Genomic DNA, 19,090 nt, shown 5'->3' on the forward strand with positions numbered 1-19,090 from the left:
AGTCATTGTTTTTTTCCACCGAGTCATGCTTCATTGCATAAATGTACCACATTTTCATCCATTCTTCAGTTTAGGGGCATCTAGGATAGTGTTGCATATTTAGATGCATAAGTATGCATCATGATATATCATTTCACACTATCAGAAATGTAATTAGGAATTTACTTTTACAAATCCTGTGCATTCAGTAACCATCAGCTCATTGAATGAGAGTATTACATTAATTATACATACCCAAAAAATTATCAGCACTTCCACATATATACCTATGTGCTCACATGCATGCCAATATCTTTTGTGTTTATAGGCATACCTCTTGTAGTCATAAATGAACATATGTGAAGGATCAGTGAGATGTCATGGTGCACATACTATGCCTAAATACTTGAACATAAAATGTAAGTATAAACATAAGCTCTTTTATGTAATCCCAACAACACACCTTCTTGTGCATTCATTTAAACATGCCTTTGTGTTGCTGTACACAGGCAAGAGGGGAAAGTCAGGTGTTAATGCTTCCAACTTTAGCTTCTAGTCTCAGAGGGAGTCATTGGAGTAATTGTGAATATGAAGCAGTGTATATATAAAAAGGGAAAAAACATGCTTGGGGGAACAGACTGATCACATAGTTGTTTAAATAGATCCTGTCCTGAGGACTCTACCCAAGGCTGAATACCAGGGACTTGTCAGAACTTCTTTAGTCATAGCCAACTTGTTAAAAGATATAGCAGATCTAAGGTGGAGTTATTCCTTTCGCCTCAGGTATCCTTTCCTTCTCAAAAAACAGTAGGAAGTGTGACTCTTCAAGAATCTAGAAGGCAAAGTCATGTACTATATGGAAAGTCCTGACTTGATGGTAACATCTCATCTAGAAAACCAAGTCCACTAAGTCACATTCAGAGATGGGGAGAAGAATCATGGCTTCCACTGTGTCAGACCTGGAAAGGTAGGAAAATGCCCCTCCCAGACAGAAGCTCTCCAGCAACAGCCTGATTCTGAGCCTCATATACTCTACACTTAGGTTCAGATATTCCACAGTCAGAATCAAATCTTCATCACCCTTCTGTAATGCTGACAAACAATAACTTTATTTAAGATTATATTGTGTAGTACTATGTAGTATTGTTTTTTATTTTATTTTTTTATCATTTTTTATTTTAATTTTAAATAGCTTGTTTTACATGTCAATCCCAGTTAATAGCTATAGGATACATGATGTAAAAATAAGGATAACTTATGTTATAGATGCAATAGAGGAACCAGGGGTATTGAAGAAAAGGGAAATTACATGTACTTTTCCTCTTTTCTAAGGATTTCACAGCTCCATCTTTTGATCCAAAGAAGATGATAAACTGTTCTCTTCATAATGAAATCCTTTCACATGCAACAAAAATGACAAAGGATCATCAAACTTCCTGTCCATTAAGCATAGCTTATACTCATAAATCTTGTGTTCAGTTACTAAGAATGAAAGGGAAGATGACAAGAATTTCTAAACGTTATGACAATAGATTTCATAGAACATGAAGGAACAATTTATGGAGAAGTCAGATATGGGTTGAGGGCCACATCTCCCATTTCAAATGTAGCTCTCTGATAATTTCTGTTATTCTATTATTTCTCAAAGTACAAAGTCAGACCAAGCAGATTATAAAAAAGACTGATATATGTCTCTCTGATATACTTCTCTGAACATGAGTGTCCTGAGTCTGAAAAAATAATTCAGAGACAAGGAAAGAGGAAAACTCAATGTCCAATTAAGCCATGAAATATGGGGGGGTCCCACTTCCAAACTATAAATAAATGAGTACTACGCCAAAAAAAATGTCATCTGAAATCAATAGTTGTACAATCCTAAAATCCTAGTATTCTTATAGACTACATACTATATATTTTGGCCCTGTTGAGATAGAGGGGAGATAGAGGAGGAAAGGAAGGAAGGAAGGAAGGAAGGAAGGAAGGAAGGAAGGAAGGAAGAGAGGGAGGGAGGGAGAGAGGGAGGGAGGGAGGGGGGGGGAGGGAGAGGAAGGACTGACCCAAGAAAAAAGCAATACATTCCCAAAGACACCAAAAGCCCAGCCTAGATCCTGGTCCAGAGGCTCCATCCAGGGAAGTAGCAAGAATCCTGAGTTCAAATTCTCTAATTCAGTATTTGTTTAAGCACCTTGCATATCAGCTGTTGTCATAACAGATCAGTGATTTGTTTGTCCCATCTGGAGCAGGATTCTCAACTACTTATTGCCAACAAGGCTGTACTGTGTGCCTCTAGAAGCCATGGTCCAAGAGTATGTGCTCTAACAATAATTTTGCATGTGATCATTGAAGATCATTTAATGCCTCTAGGCTCTTTATTGTCCCTCATGGTAAATAATGACACAGACGTTTTTCGTAAGCTAGAAACAAACAATTTAAAGGAGCTTCAGTGAAGGGTCTCAAAATCCAATAGTCCCTCCCCCACAGTTAATCATCAGTAACTATGCACACTGGAACTCTGTATCTTTAGCCAGTGTATATCTAGTCCAGCACCTGGGGACAAGAATGAAGATGATCTAAATATGCTTGCTCAAATCACTCTTAATCTTGGTGATTATTTCCACAAAGTGAGAGTGACATACTGCGGCCAGGGACAGGTAAATATTTATACTCTTGTTTAAACTATGATACTGTATGAGGGTATTGAATCTGGTAAAAGGAAGTAAAGCAGAGACCCTCAGTTCCAGATAATGTGAATATCTGAATTTTCGCTGGAGGTTTCAAAGGAGTATTTGTGCAATCTCATGAGTATTAGCTAGGAAGGTTGTTTAGCTTTCTGGTGTAGAGGAGACATCCAACATCATATCCCCATCACTCTCAGGCCATTGTAAATGAAGGGTATAAAGAAAGGTAGGAAGTCTGCTTGAAATCTTGAAGAAACCAATTCAGGATCCTAGAAGTCTATAAAATGAATTGTTTGTTACTTTGCAAAAATTTGTTAAGAGAGCCTGAAGGATTCTCTTTTCACCAGAAGATTTCCATTATGAAAGGGGTGAAAGCTAAGGTTCTCAAACCCAAGCACAGGACAGCAGAGACTGACAGAAAAGATGTTGGGAAAGAACCAAGTCACCTACATCTTAGTATTTTTATGACAAGTTGGATTTCTTTGAGGGCTCAGACAACAAAAAGCAAGCAACATTAAGTAAGACCATATAAAAGCTGGCACTCATAAACATCCTCTATAACTTCTAGTATGAGAAACAGTCATAACACTAATGATCATAACCCAAATAGGGCTCAAAGGATTCCAGTTCAGGGAAAATTCTAGTAGGGAATATTGTTCATGGGATCACTTAATGAGTCTATCACATCTGAACAATGGCCTTTATCATATATTTACCCAACTTTTATTTATCAAGAACAGAGGATCTAGGCTCTGCATCAGGTTCAAAGCCATTTTTATGAATAATTTACCATCCAGGGTATCCCTGAATAGACTACAGCCTGCAAATCATATCCAAATTGCAGTTTGTCTGGAAAAGGAAGTCCGAGTTGGAATATATTTTCAGATATGTACTAACATGTGTTCAGTGCCTACTTTTAGAAAGGCAGTGGTTTAAAGAGAGAATAAATCACTCACAGATCATAAACTATTCATGTTCTAAAATTGTAACTAAACATAATACATAATATTACAAACACAGAGATGGTCCATCTTTTTTCTGAATTTTTTTATTTTAATTTTAAATAGCTTGTTTTACATGTCAATCCCAGTTCCCTCTCCCTCCCCTCCTCCCGCACTCCCCTTCCACCCTCCCTCCCACCCTATTGCCAAATCCTTCCACATAGGGGATGTCTAGAGTCTATCATTTTACTCTTGGTAGGGTCAAGGCACTCCCCTAAGAGTCCAGGCTGAGAGAGCATCTCTCTTTGTGCTATAGGCACATGAAGACAGATTGTATACCAGGGATAGACACTGATCCACAGCTCAGAGCCCCATAGGTTGTCCAGGCCTTCTCACTGACACTCACATTTGGGGGGTCCAGATCAGTCCCATTCTGGCCTCCCCACTGTCAGTCTGGGGTCCAAGAGCTCTCCCCTGTTCAGATCAGCTGTCTCTGCTGGTTTTGCCAGCCCATTCTTTGCCAATTTGCTCATCATTCCTCTCTCTCTGTCACTGGGTTCCTTGGGTTCAGTTCAGTGCTTAGTTGTGTGTTTGCCTCTGCTTCCATCAGTCCCAGGATGAAGGCTCCTGGATAGTTATAGACATCAAGTTCATTATCAGGAATGGGCATTCGAGGTGGTCCTTCCACTATTGCTTAGCTTGCCAATTGATGTTATACCTTTAGATCACTCGAGGTCACTCTGGTGCCTGATCTGTCTTCGATCCTATGATTCCCTCTTCCCCCTATTCTACCCCCACTCCCTCAACTTCCTGTTCCCCCATGACCAATTCCCTTCCTCTTTACCCCCTCTATTCTTCCCAGGTCCCACTACCCCCCCCTCGCCCTGTTCCCCATCCATTCAGAGGATCTTGTCTCCATCCTCTTCTCTTGGGTACTATGCATATATGCATATCTTTTAGGTTCTTTCCTGTTTCCCAGACTCTCTATCTGTGGAAGTGCAGACTGGCACTATCCTGATCCATATCTAAAATCCATATATGAGTGAGTACATACCATGTTTGTCTTTTTGCGACTGGGTTACCTCATTCAGGATGGTTTCTTCCAGTGCTATCCATTTCCCTGCGAATTTCAAGATTCCATTGTTTTTTCTGCTGAGTAATACTCCATTGTGTAAATGTACCACATTTTCTCTATCCACTCTTCAGTTGAGGGGCATCTAGGTTGCTTCCAGGTTCTGGCTATTACAAACAATGCTGCTATGAACATAGTGGAGCAGATGCCCTTGTTGTATGAACCTGCCTCATTTGGATAAATGCCTAAGAGTGGAATTGCTGGGTCTAGTGGTAGATTAATTCCCATTTTCCTGAGGAATCTCCATACTGATTTCCAAAGAGGCTGTATGAGTTGGCATTCCCACCAGCAGTGGAGGAGTGTTCCTCTCTCTCCACATCCCCTCCAGCATAAATTGTCTTCGGTGTTTTTGATTCTAGCCATTCTGACAGGAGTAAGATGGTATCTCAGAGTTGTTTTGATTTGCATTTCCCTGATGGCTAAGGATGTTGAGCACTTTCTTAAGTGTCTCTTGGCCATTTTAGCCTCCTCTACTGAGAATTCTCTATTTAGCTCTGTACCCCACCTTTCAAGTGGATCCTTTGGTGTTTTGGAGACTTGTTTCTTGTGTTCTTTGTAAATTTTGGAGATTAGCCCTCTGTCAGATGTAGGGTTAGTGAATATCTTTTCCCATTCTGTGGCCTGCCTTTTTGTCTTTTTGATTGTGTCCTTTGCCTTACAGAAGCTTTTTAGTTTCAGAAGGTCCCATTTGTTAATTGTCGATCTCAGTGTTTGCGCCACTGGTGTTATGTTTAGGAAGTGGTCTCCTGTACCAACTCGTTGAAGAGTATCTCCCACTTTCTCTTCTAAAAGTTTCAGTGTGGCTGGATGTATGTTGAGATCTTTGATCCATTTGGACTTACGTTTTGTACAAGGCAATAAACATGGATCTATCTGCAGTCTTCTGCATACCACTACCCAGTTATGCCAGCACCATTTGTTGAAGATGCTTTCTTTTTTCCACTGTACAGTTTTAGCTTCTTTGTCAAAAATCAGGTGTTCATAGGTGTGTGGGTTAAAATTAGGGCTTTCGATTCGGTTCCATTGGTCTACCTGCCTATTTTTGTGCCAATACCAAGCTGTTTTCAGGACTATAGCTCTATAATAGAGCTTGAGGTCAGGTATGGTGATGCCTCCTGAAGTTCCTTTATAGTATAGGGATGTTTTGGCTATCCTGGGCCTTTTGTTTTTCCATATAAAGTTGATTAATGTTCTTTCCAGGTCCTTGAAAAATTGTGATGGAATTTTGATAGGGATTGCATTGAATCTATAGACTGCTTTTGGCAAGATTGCCATTTTTATTATGTTGATCCTACCAATCCAAGAGCATGGGAGATCTTTCCATTTTCTGGTATCTTCTTTGATTTCTTTCTTCAAAGACACAAAGTTCTTGATATACAGGTCTTTCACTTCCTTGGTTAACATTATCCCCAGATATTTGATGCTGTTTTTGGCTATTGTAAAAGGTGATGTTTCTCTGATTTCTTTCTCAGTCACTTCATCATCTGTATATAATAGGGCCACTGATTTTTTGAGTTTACCTTGTATCCTGCCACATTGCTGAAGGTGTTTATCAGCTCTAGGAGTAACCTTGCGGAGTTTTTTGGGTCACTTATGTAAACTATCATATCATCTGCAAATAATGAAAGTTTGACTTCTTCTTTTCCTATTTGTATCCCCTTTATCTCCTTTTGTTGTCTTATTGCTGTAGCTAGAACTTCAAGTACAATATTGAAAAGATATGGAGAGAGTGGACAGCCTTGTCTTGTTCCTGATTTTAGAGGAATTGCTTTGAGTTTCTCTCCATTTAGTTTGATGTTAGCTGTTGGTTTACTGTATATTGCTTTTATTATATTCAGGTACGTTCCTGTTATCCCTGATCTCTCTAGGACCTTTATCATGAAGGGGTGCTGGATTTTGTCAAAGGCTTTTTCAGCATCTAGTGAGATGATCATGTGTTTTTTCTTTCGCAGATTGTTAGTATGGTGGATTACATTGATAGATTTTCTAATGTTGAACCATCCCTGCATTCCTGGAATGAAGCCTACTTGATCATGGTGGATGATTTTTCTGATGTGTTCTTGAATCCGGTTTGCAAGTATTTTATTGAGTATTTTTGCATCAATGTTCATGAGGGAAATTGGTCTATAGTTCTCTTTCTTAGTTGTGTCTTTGTGTGGCTTGGGTATCAAGGTAATTGTAGCCTCGTAGAAAGAGTTTGGCAGTGAGCCTCCTGCTTCTATAGTGTGGAATACTTTGACGAGTATTGGAATGAGCTCTTCTTTGAATTTCTGGTAGAATTCTGCACTGAAGCCATCTGGGCCTGGGCTTTTTTGTTTGGGAGACTTTTGATGACTGCTTCTATTTCATTAGGGGTTATAGGTCTGTTTAGATTATTTATCTGTTCTTGATTTAGTTTTGGCAAGTGATATCTATCCAGGAAATTGTCCATTTCCTTTAAATTTTCAAATTTTGTGGAGTACAGATTTTCAAAGTATGCCCTGATGATTCTCTTGATTTCCTCAGAGTCCGTTGTTATGTCCCCTTTCTCATCCCTGATTTTGTTAATTAGCATGTTCTCTCTCTGTCTTTTGGTTAGTTTGGACAGAGGTTTGTCTATTTTGTTGATTTTCTCAAAGAACCAACTCTTTGTTTCATTGATTCTTCTCAATGTTTTCCTGGTTTCTACTTGATTGATTTCAGCCCTCAATTTGATTATTTCCTGGCGTCTGCTCCTCCTGGGGAGTTTGCTTCTTTTGTTCTAGAACATTCAGCTGTGCTATTAATTCTCTAGTATGACTGTTCTCCAGTTTTTTCATGTGGGCACTTAGTGCTATAAACTTTCCTCTCAGCACTGCTTTCAAAGTGTCCCATAAGTTTGTGTATGTTGTGTCTTCATTCTCATTGAAATCGAGGAAGTCTTTAATTTCTTTTTTTATTTGTTCCTTTACCCAGGGATGGTGCAATTGTGCATTGTTCAATCTCCATGAGTTTGTAGGGTTTCTGCGATTTGTGTTATTGTTGAATTCTAATGTTAATGCATGGTGGTCTGATAAGATGCAGGGGGTTATTCCAATTTTTTTGTATCTGTGGAGATTTGCTATGTTTCCTATTATGTGGTCAATTTTAGAGAAGGTTCCATGTGGTGCCGAGAAGAAGGTATATCCCTTTGTATTTGGGTGGAATGTTCTATAGATGTCTGTTAAACCCAGTTGGGTCATAACTTCTATTAATTCTTTTGTTTCTTTGTTAAGTTTCTGTCTGGAGGTCCTATCTAGCGGTGAGAGCGGAGTGTTGAAGTCTCCTACTATTAGTGTGTGAGATTTTATGTGCATTTTGAGCTTTAGTAATGTTTCTTTCACGAATGTAGGTGCCTTTGTATTTGGGGCGGAGATATTTAAAATCGAGACTTCGTCTTGATGTATTTTTCCTTTGATGAATATGAAGTGCCCTTCTTCATCTCTTTTGATTGATTTTAATTTGAAGCCTAATTTGTTAGATATTAGGATTGCTACGCCCGCTTGTTTCTTGGGGCCGTTTGATTGGAAGATCTTTTCCCAGCCCTTTACTCTGAGATAACGTCTGTCTTTGGTGTTGAGATGTGTTTCTTGTATGCAGCAGAAGGAAGGGTTCTGTCTTCGTATCCATTCTGCTAGTCTGTGTCTTTTTATAGGTAAGTTGAGGCCATTGACATTGAGGGATATTAATGACCATTGATTGGTGATCCTTGTTTGCGCTTGATTTATTGTTAGTGAAGTTATTTTGTGTAGTTTCTCCTCCCTTTTTCTTTTCGTGTTTTGTAAAGTATGATTCTATATTGCCTGTGTCTTTGTGAATGTAGTTATCTTCCTTGGCTCTAGGTTTTTTCAGGCTAGAACCAAGATGATAATTGTCCTAAATAACGAAGGGTAATACGAGAATAAATTACTGTGGTCCTTTATTCCATGTTGCCTTTCTACCATGAGCAAATGATGCTGAAATGACTCAACATGGAAATAAATGTAACTGTGTGAAAGATAAACCAAGTAATATGTTAAATAGAAATTGAAAAAACTTATTACAGGTAATTCCTCATAGCAGTTTGCCCTTAAAACATTTTACTTCCAAGAGAGTATTTTTCTTTAGGAAATAATTGCCCTGAACCTGACATGTTCTAATATTTAGACTAATACAAGTACTAATAAAATATCAAGTAGCATCATTTTATGTTTCAAAATATTATTTATTGTAAAAGATGATTTTACTATAATTTGTTATTGAAATAAATTGTAATATTACACAAGTGCAAATAATCATTCTTGGCTGTTATACTCCTCAGAGAACAGAGATGACCCATTCTCTTATGCTTGCTTCAAGGAACAGCTCTTCTCATGCTATGTTTTTCATCTTGCTTGGAATCCCAGGGCTGGAGAATTATCAATTTTGGGTTGCCTTTCCATTCTGTGTCATGTATATCATGGCAGTGACTGGAAATATCATCATCCTACACATAATCCGAATTGACCACACCCTGCATGAACCCATGTACCTCTTTCTGGCCATGCTGGCTACCACTGACCTAATCCTGTCCTCCTCCACACAACCTAAAATGCTGGCCATACTCTGGTTTCATGACCATAAGATTGAATACCATGCCTGCCTCATCCAGGTGTTCTTCATACATGCCTTTTCTTCTGTGGAGTCTGGGGTGCTCATGGCTATGGCCTTGGACCGCTACGTGGCTATCTGCTTCCCACTCCGACATTCCAGCATCCTGACCACGTCTGTAGTCATCAAACTTGGGGTAGCTGTCATGGTCAGAGGTCTGCTGTGGGTGAGCCCCTTCTGCTTCATGATCTCCAGGATGCCCTTCTGCCCCAACAAGATCATTCCCCAGTCCTACTGTGAGCACATGGCTGTGCTCAAATTGGTGTGTGCTGATATCAGAGTCAATCGTGGATACGGACTCTTTGTGGCATTCTCTGTGGCTAGCTTTGATATAATTGTCATCAGTGTATCTTATGTGATGATTCTGAAAGCTGTGCTGAGGTTACCTTCAGGTGAAGCCCGCCTCAAAGCTTTTGGTACATGTGCTTCTCATATTGGGGTAATTTTAACCTTATATATTCCAGCCCTTTTCACCTTCCTCACCCACCGCTTTGGTCACCATGTGCCCCGTGTTGTTCACATCATGTTTGCTAATGTCTATCTGCTTGTTCCTCCCATGCTTAACCCCATCATCTATGGAGTTAGAACCAAACAGATCAGGGACAGGGTTATCCAAGGATGCTGTGGAAAAGATGTTTGAAGAAGGGACCACAGCACCCATGCTTCAGTTACCCACACTGATGTAGCCACAGATGAGGAACAGTTAACAGTCTCTTACCTACCATAGCAAAGTCATCCCTATGACAACAGCTAGCCTACAGACTGAAAACCTTCCAAAACAATGAAGAATGAATTTCATGGTGCCCATAACCAGCAATCTGAAGGATGTGATGTGTATTACAGGCTTAGTTTATGTGTATTCCCTGTCATCTGTTCAACTAATAAATATTTTACTAGACTGCCATGGTTTAAATAGATGGTCACACAATTTGAAAAGAACCTAGACATTTAATCAAACAGTTAAAAATAAACATATTTATTCCATCTTGGAATATCTTTATTGAAAAATATTTTTAGGAATAGACATGTTTGAAGTCCTGCCTGAATCCAGATATATAAAATAAAGGAAAAACACACAACTCATCCTGTAGGGACTGAGTGTGGTGGCACATGACAATAATCAAAGCATCAGGGAATCTGAGGCAGCAACATTGCGGGTTTGAGGACAGTCTGAACTATATAGAAAAACTTTATCTCAATAAAATAAAGCAAAAGAAGAAAGGAAGGAAATAAATAGGGAATGAAAAAGAGAAGAAAATGAGGGAAAGAGAGTAAGAGGGAGAGGAAAATAAATGAAACCAAATGAAGACATGTGATTGAATACTAGGTGCTATTTTCTTTGTAATAGAGATGTGAAGAATTGCTAATTTGCTATTAAATTTTAGAAAAAACAAATTTAATTTCCATAATTCTTGATGTTAATTATAAAATGAATATACATGTTTAAGGGTTTATTAATAAAGATAGCTAAATGCTAATAATATTCACTGTTGTTAAAAAATGCTTAGGACCCTATAGTTTTATTTTTTGCAAAAATATTTATCTTTAATTGCTGCAGGTTAATTTTGCTACGTAAAAAATAATTAAGGTAAGGTTTACATTGGGACTGGAGAGATACGTCAGTGATTGAGAGCACTAGCTGCTCTTCCAGAGAACCCAGGATTCCTAACACCCACATGGCAGCTCTCAGTTCCAGGGTTTCTGACACCCTCACACATATGTACATGCAGGTAAAACACCATTGATCATCAAATAAAAATAAATTATTTTTTCCATTTTTTAAAATGACTTTCCAACCACAGTTGTCCCTCCCCATCTCACTCCACCCCCTTGCCTCCTCCCACCTTCCCTCACCTCCCCATTAGTCCACCCCCAGTCTACTCCTCCTCACAGGTAAGGGCTACCATGAGGAGTCAACACATTCTGGTAAAATAGGTTGTCGCCAGGGCCTAGCCCCTCTCCCATGCATTAAGACTGAGCATGGCATCCCACCACGAAGAGTGGGCTTTAACAATTAGCTCGTGTACCTGGATTATGGAGAAATACAGTGAAAGAACAGCAGAAAAGAAATCCACTATGGGCTTAGGGAGAAACCTGGTTCTAGGGTAACATGCAAGAACCCACAAGGAAGATTCAAACTAAGATTCCTAGCAATAGTACTTAGGCTGTCTGAACTGGCCTACTCCTGTAATCACACTGATGAATATCCAACTATCTTCATAGAGCCGGTATCCAGTAATTGATGGAACCAGACGCAGAGATCCACAACCAAGAACCAGGCTGAGCTCTGGGAATCCAGGCGAAGAGAGAGAGGAGAGAACATATGAACAAAGGGGGGGGGCTAAGATCGTGATGGAGACATCTAGAGGCAACTGAACCAAGCTTGTGGAAACTCATGGACTATAGACCTACAACTGAGGAGACTGCAGGGGACTGAACTAGGCTCTCCATATGTGGGAGACAGTTGTGAAGCTTTGGACTATCAGACAGGCTGCTCATAGTAGGAACAGACACAAACCTGGTACATGAGCTAGTTTGTTGAAATCCATTCCTTACAGTGAGGTGTCATGCTCAAGGACCACGTAATAAATTAATTTTTAAAAGACTTATCTTAAAATAAAGAAAGAGATAAGGTTTACATGACCATGGTACATAGACACATAAATATGTATAAAAAACATTTCACCAAAAATGAATTACAAAAACATTTATTTTAAAAGAGTGCTTTGATGCATGTACAATTTTGCTACTGATTAAAGACAAGAGAAATTTTGCATACTAATGAAGGACACACAGTTTAAAGCTTTGGCAGTATTTGAAGGCAATGGAAGCTAATGGGACTCACAGTAGAATGTTATGACTTTGAGGGGTGACATTTTAGGGGGTATTGAGAATCCCAGCTCATTGTCTCTCATGGTCTTCAAGCTGGCAGGAGGTTAACAGGACCCGCCTGCTGTGATGAATAGGCTCAAAGCAGCAGAGCTAAGTGAGCAAGACCTGACTCTGTAACCACTTGCCAAAGTAGTGCTTTCTTCCTCTTCATTTGTATCAACATGTTACAGTGATAAAAAAAAATCTGACTAGAATAAAACAATCACGCACACACCAAAAAATTAGAATTTTAGGGATGTATTATTTCTCTAATTAGCCTGAGGTCTAGAGGACAGTGATTCATTCACAAGTGATGGGAAACACCAGAGTGGCAATTCAAAAGCAAGGATGTTACGCTGAGCAGTAATAATGTATTGAGCATCCATAGACACAGGGGAATGTGGACTGTGCATTGGGCTCAGATTTTATCTTCTAGACAGGAGAAGCCAATGAGAAAAACAATGCAAATGGAATACATGTGATCCCACTCATTCAGGCAGTGATTTTTTTCCTTTGGAAATAGGATGAAAAGTTATAACTGAGACCCAGAAATGTTACTTAAAATACAGAGATGGTAGCTATTCTGGGTCTTATAGGAAATACGTGTGTTTTTTTAGACATATGATTAGTGGATTCCTATTCTTATAGTTTCATATTCACTTGATAGAATTTTCACCAATGTCAAAAATGGTTATTATTGTTTAGTCACTGCAATGGGTAGTCTCCTGCCTCAAATGCTAGTATCACAATCATTATTTGTTGACACAACTGTGAATAACCACACTCATCACCCACGACACACATCTACCTCTGTGTCATTCCAGGATGGGAATTGTCCAAATTCTGGGCCTATTTCTCATTTGGTATTAGTTTTTAAATAAGTAAATATCCTTATGACATTTTCTTAGAATAATTTCTTCACCCACTCCTCCCTCTCCCCATGTCCCTACCATCTTTCCCCTATTTAAAGCCTTCTACCCTGTCTTCAATTGTTATTGTTATTCATTGCTGGGGCAGGTGCTAAATATTTCTATGATTCCCCCTTCAGTTGTTCATGGACTCTCTAGCTTTCATGAAGAAGGTCAAGTAAGGGGATCTCAATTTAATCTCCATCCCTACAAAATATGACATTTAACACTATATTAAAGAGTGATTGAAGAATTAAGTGAAATTAAGAGCTAAAAAAGCAAGTCTCCAAAACACCAAAGGATCCAATTAAAAAGTGGGGGACTGACCTAAATAGAGAATTCTGAATAGAGGGGTCTAAAATGCCTGAGAGACACTTAAGAAAGTGCTCAACATCCTTAGCCATTAGGGAATTGCAAATCAAAACAACTCTGAGATATCACCTTACTCCTGTCAGAATTGCTAAAATCAAAAACACCAATGACAGTTTATGCTGGAGAAGATGTGGAGAAAGGGGAACACACCTTCATTGCTGGTGGGAGTGAAAACTTGTACAGCCACTTTGGAAATCAGTATGGAGATTCCTCAGGAAAATGGGAATCAGTCTACCACAAGACGCAGCAATTCCACTCTTAGGCATATACCAAAAAAATGCCCATTCACACAACAAGAATGTCAGTTCCACTATGTTCATAGCAGCGTTATATGTAATAGCCAGAACCTGGAAGCAACCTAGATGCCCCATAACTGAATAGTGGATAGAGAAAATGTGGTACATTTACACAATGGAGTACTACTCAGTGGAAAAAAAAAACAATGGAATCTTGAAATTTTCAGGCAAATGGATGGCACCAGAAGAAACCATCCTGAGCGAGGTAACCCAGTCACCAAAAGACAAACATGGTATGTACTCACTCATATATGGATTTTAGACATGGATCAATGAAATTTTTTAAAGTAGGAATGTAAGTAGTCTTGTCCAACATACTATCCCTACACACACTAAGCCCATGGAAATGTGTTAATCATCAGGAAGATTGATAATTTAGGTCTAGTTCTGTTTCATTTTTGAAAACTACTCCATTTCTTTTATTCTATTCTGTGGTTTCTAGTTAAGATAACATAATTACTAATTTTATATTATTATATAAAATAATCTGCCAGTCAGTTGGCCCATATCAGTCAGCAAGCAAATGTCCATACAATAACACAGATAATCTCCACACTGATGTTTTCTGTGCATGTTTAACTAAAAACCTATAGCCTCAACTTAGACAGTTAAAAACCACCCATTCCAGATATGGTTTGAACACGAAAAGTCTCCCACAGACATATGGATCCACGGACTGTTCTCCAGTTAGTGGCATTTGTTTGGAAGCAGAACCTGGCTGGGATTCTGTCCTTGCAGCTAATGTCTTTTCATGGTCCAGGTTTTTCTTTTACTCTTTCCTTTCCTGCTCACCATTTAGTAATACGCTATTATCCACCAGATGATCACACCTCAACAGTGGAACCAACTGATCATGAACCAAATAAATGCTCACTCTGTGTGTGTGTGTGTGTGTGTGTGTGTGTGTGTGTGTGTGTGTGTTCAGTAATTTGTAATTGTGAAGGAACACTAAGGAGCACAGTTTACTGGAGGGTTAAACTCCATCCTATTTTCTGATATTTTATGATGCACCATTTTCTAGTGACAGCAAGCTCACTCTACTGAAGACTATGTTTTTATCAAAACCATTTCTGACAACACAGAGTAAGAGTGTCCATTTCCTCTTCACCCTTTCATTAGAATAACAGATAAAATACACAAGTTGATCGAGTACTGTCCCTACACCAAGATCAGTTGAGATTAGCCAACAAGGCATTGTAGCAATTAATGGGTCCAGGAGAGTGACTGAGAAAACATTTATAAAAATAGTTTATCTTAATTATGTGGCTAACAATTAGCGAAGGGTTAGAGGCTGGGCAATATGGTAGTGTTGTATTAGGACCCATTATACCTCTTCCTCTTTAAGACAAAAACTGTGACTCAAAAATATAATTCCCTACTATTTTCATTTGTTATCTGTATTTTCTTTGTAAATTGCATGCCTTTGTTAACTGATTGCATTTGTATATAAGTATGTACACAGTTTTAAAAAGCAGAGACATATGAATGAATTCACTGTCATACTCAGTCTCAGAGTCAACTGATTCTTCTATTTTATTCTTATTCTATAATCAAAAACACAAAACACCAAAATACATAGAAGAGAAGTTTTTGCACTGAGACATGATAATTGTCTGAGGTAATGCCTAAGCTAATTACCCTGATCCGATAATGGCTCCTTGTATATAATGTGCCAAAGTATCACATTGGGCACCTTAGTTAAGTACAATTAAAATATACCTCTCTCCATTACTGAGAACATCACGTATCTAATGAAGTACTCATCTGAAAGCTTCTTTACTTCTGGATACCTTTCATTGATGTAGAAGATGCCAGGCACAACTTTACTCGTCTGTGAACTCCATGAGCTACAACAATAACTCTCTTGGCAAGAATTGCCTCCGGGTACAATAGCAGTTCAAATGATATGGGAGTAAGTGACCACTTTATGATAAGATTCAAGATCCTCTCAACTAGATAGAACCCATGCTTGGCATCATTACTGAGGCCAAGAACCTGTGACTAGATGTTTCATAGGCCATAGGGGAGAACCTACTGTTATTCTGGTAAGTGGGCATAGTATTAAAATGACTCCTGATGCTTTTTGGTATACCTATAGGTGAATGCATTCATTAACTCTCATCAGAAAAATTTCTACTCACAGCAGATGACACATAATTGGTCGGAATTCGGATAATAAGAGATTACTGAGCACTAAGTACTAAATGGGACATCTAGGTAGCAGCCATCCCCACAAGACTGAGGAGTCATCACAGAAAAGAGTGTGTGTGTAAACATTGCTTGTGCCAGAGGTGATGATGGATAACTATAAAGAAACTCTTTTTTCAGATACAGTAACGCACATATGAACTCAAAGTGAGTGACAACATGTACTAGAAACAGCACATCAACATGGAGAGCAAACTATTTATGAATGTTTTGGTTTCCTTTGTTTATTATTCAATACTCCTGGGACCACTGTTCATTTGAGATAGTAGCTTAAAACCTTCTGGGAGTCAATGGTGATAACTTGCATTTTTAATACATGTTGTTTCTTCTTTGTCAGTTTCCCCAGAGAGATACACATCTTACATATAATCCCACAGTTCAGTTCAAACTTACTATAAAATCCAGATGTTCCATTCTAATAGCTTGTTCTACATCTGCTAACAAAGACATAGAAAGTTCCTATTTCTACAAGGCCCTGGTAAGTAAGATAGAAATGCTCACTATGTTGTCGGAATACTTTACTTATTATCTACACCCAAATATTCAGACAGGCTTACAGAAAGTTCAGGTAATAGTACTCTATACTAACCTCTGGGATCTATATAGTATTATCAAGCAGTTTATAGATATGTATTGTAATTATTCCAATCAGAGTTGAAATTCATGAAATTAGAGATTTAACAAAAGAAAACTGGCATTAGAAGAATGATAAATAAAAAATTACAAGATATTTATTAGCCTAAAGCAAATTTCATGCTAAATTTGACTGAAAACCTTAACAAAGTAATATTGCTTTACTTTTTGATTTTTAGTCACTTTATAAAATACTTATATAACATAATTTTAATTGAATAAAGCTCTAAAATAATTATGCATGTAGAATCAACTGCTTGTCTAATTTTATCCAAGTTAACATCCATCACTTCATATTTCTTGGAAAAGAGCAAAATCTACCCTTCATAATTCCCTGATAGAACGGTAGTTATTGAATGAAAACTCCCTGGCATGACTTTCCATTAGTCTACCTACTTGACACACCGTAGAGACAATGAAAATCCCAACCTCATCTTTCTAGAACCTAGTTACTCTCCTTATTGTGCTCAGTTACACTATGCTTTCAGACTTTTATGTATCAATTGAATCCGCTCACTCCTTGTATAAAATTCTTCACCGTCTACTGTATCTGTGAGCAGTTTATGAATTTTTATGTTTATCTAAATTCTCCCTTTCTCATAACAGCTCCATACCTCTTACAGCCTCCATTAGTCACATTCTCTGAATATCATTGCCTTAACTGTTACATTTCTGAAAATGATATAAACAATACCACCACATTTCTACATCCATTGCCTAAGCCCTGCTTCAGTGTCAGTTTCAGTTAGCAAGTACACCTGCTTTTCTCAAGATCCCTAACATACTGTGAACTAAATTTGAATGTTTTAATACTTACTAGACTTGTCCGTTCGTGAAGTTCAGCTCTGTTTTTAACATATACATGCAGAAATCATGTCTTTTTGTTTTTATAGTTCTCATAAAGTATTCAGACTCTTCATGGCTTAGGAGATACGATCCTTCCCCTAAACCTCCACAATACTCTGTGTACACTACTTTTCTTTTAGTAACCCACTCTCCTTCCTGTTCATATATTCTGTGGGATTAAAATTATATATTTCTAGAGATCTATATCTGGAGTGTCACACCCAATGCACAAACATTCTTAAGTACGTTTCTCTTGCCCCCTTTAAACATAGCATACTCAAAATCCAATGCACCTGTTTTTCTGTGTTCTAGGAACTGAATCTCTTACATTGAAGCATTCCTATTTTCTACATTCCTAGAAATGATTGTCTATGCACACAGTTTTGGGGGACTTATAAGTCTGTGAATATAAAGATAATACATAAATGTGCAAAATTATATGAATATATGTTCTTGGTTTAAGGATAAAAAATGTCTTTCCTAAACATCTCTAATTATAATTGCCTGATTAAAAAGTTTTCTAGAAACATAATTTATTTCCTAGAGTAGTTTTTTAATCAGAAAATTGTTTTAAACACTTTTTATGACGATACAATTTGTTATTTCTTAGGATGTGAGCATTGGTAAGGCAAATGGTATAAATGCAGGACAGCATGGAATTCCTGAGCAATTTCACACAGAAATTACCAGCCTTCTTGTTGACTGGCATTCCTGGCCTGGAGTCTGCTCATGCTTGGATCTCCATCCCCTTCTGTTGTCTTTATGCCACTGCCCTCTCTGGGAACAGCATGATCCTCTTTATCATTGGAACCCAGCATAGTCTGCATGAACCTATGTACTATTTCCTCTCCATGCTCTCAGCCACTGACCTGGGTTTGACTGTTTCTACCATGTCAACCACCTTGAGGATCCTGTGGTTTCCCACAAAAGAAATTAGTCTAGACTTGTGCATTGTTCAGATGTTTTTTCTTCATGGGTTCACATTTATAGAATCTGGGGTACTAGTGGCTATGGCTTTTGACCGTTATGTAGCAATCTGTAACCCTCTTAGATACACAACAATTCTTACTAATTCTAGAATAATCCAGATGGGTTTCCTAGTGATTATGCGAACTATAGTATTAATAATTCCCCTACTTTTGCTCCTTAAGCCTGTTTCTTTCTGTAAAGTGAATACCCTCTCCCATTCCTACTGTTATCATCCAGATGTAATTAAGTTAGCATGTTCAGACACTCGGGCCAACAGTATATGTGGATTAGTTGATCTCATTCTGACCACAGGAGTAGATACTCCATGCATTGTCTTGTCTTATATATTGATCATTCGCTCTGTCCTCACTATTACCTCCTCTGTAGAACGGTACAAGGTCTTTGGCACCTGTGTGTCCCACATTGGGGCAGTTTCTATTTTCTACATCCCTATGTTTAGCCTGTCCCTCATTCATCGCTATGGTCAATCAGCCCCCAAAGTATTTCATTCAATGATGGCCAATGTTTATCTTCTTTTACCTCCTGTCCTCAACCCCATCATTTATAGCGTAAAAACAAAACAAATCAGAAAGGCTATCCTTAGTTTGCTCCTTGCAAAATAAACAGATAT

The 19,090-nt window shown here is 38.3% G+C and overlaps 2 protein-coding genes across 2 annotated transcripts; both read left to right on the plus strand.

Moving 5' to 3' along the window:
- Positions 1 to 9,036: 9,036 nt before the first annotated feature.
- Positions 9,037 to 9,996, plus strand: LOC121134104 (olfactory receptor 52R1-like). The gene has a single exon (XM_040731731.1). The coding sequence runs from the start codon at positions 9,037 to 9,039 to the stop codon at positions 9,994 to 9,996; it is 960 nt and encodes a 319-aa protein (XP_040587665.1).
- An 8,126-nt stretch (positions 9,997 to 18,122) lies between these two features.
- Positions 18,123 to 19,082, plus strand: LOC101830336 (olfactory receptor 51F1). The gene is given in 1 exon segment (XM_013116284.3): positions 18,123 to 19,082. A coding segment is annotated over 1 exon segment (960 nt).
- Positions 19,083 to 19,090: the final 8 nt, after the last annotated feature.

The sequence above is a fragment of the Mesocricetus auratus genome, unplaced genomic scaffold, assembly GCF_017639785.1.
Source record: "Mesocricetus auratus isolate SY011 unplaced genomic scaffold, BCM_Maur_2.0 Super-Scaffold_4256, whole genome shotgun sequence".
NCBI classification, from domain to species: domain Eukaryota; kingdom Metazoa; phylum Chordata; class Mammalia; order Rodentia; family Cricetidae; genus Mesocricetus; species Mesocricetus auratus.

What these genes read in the sequence shown, in the direction of transcription:
- LOC121134104 (XM_040731731.1), top strand. Translation starts at nt 9,037, where the DNA reads ATGACCCATTCTCTTATGCTTGCTTCAAGGAACAGCTCTTCTCATGCT.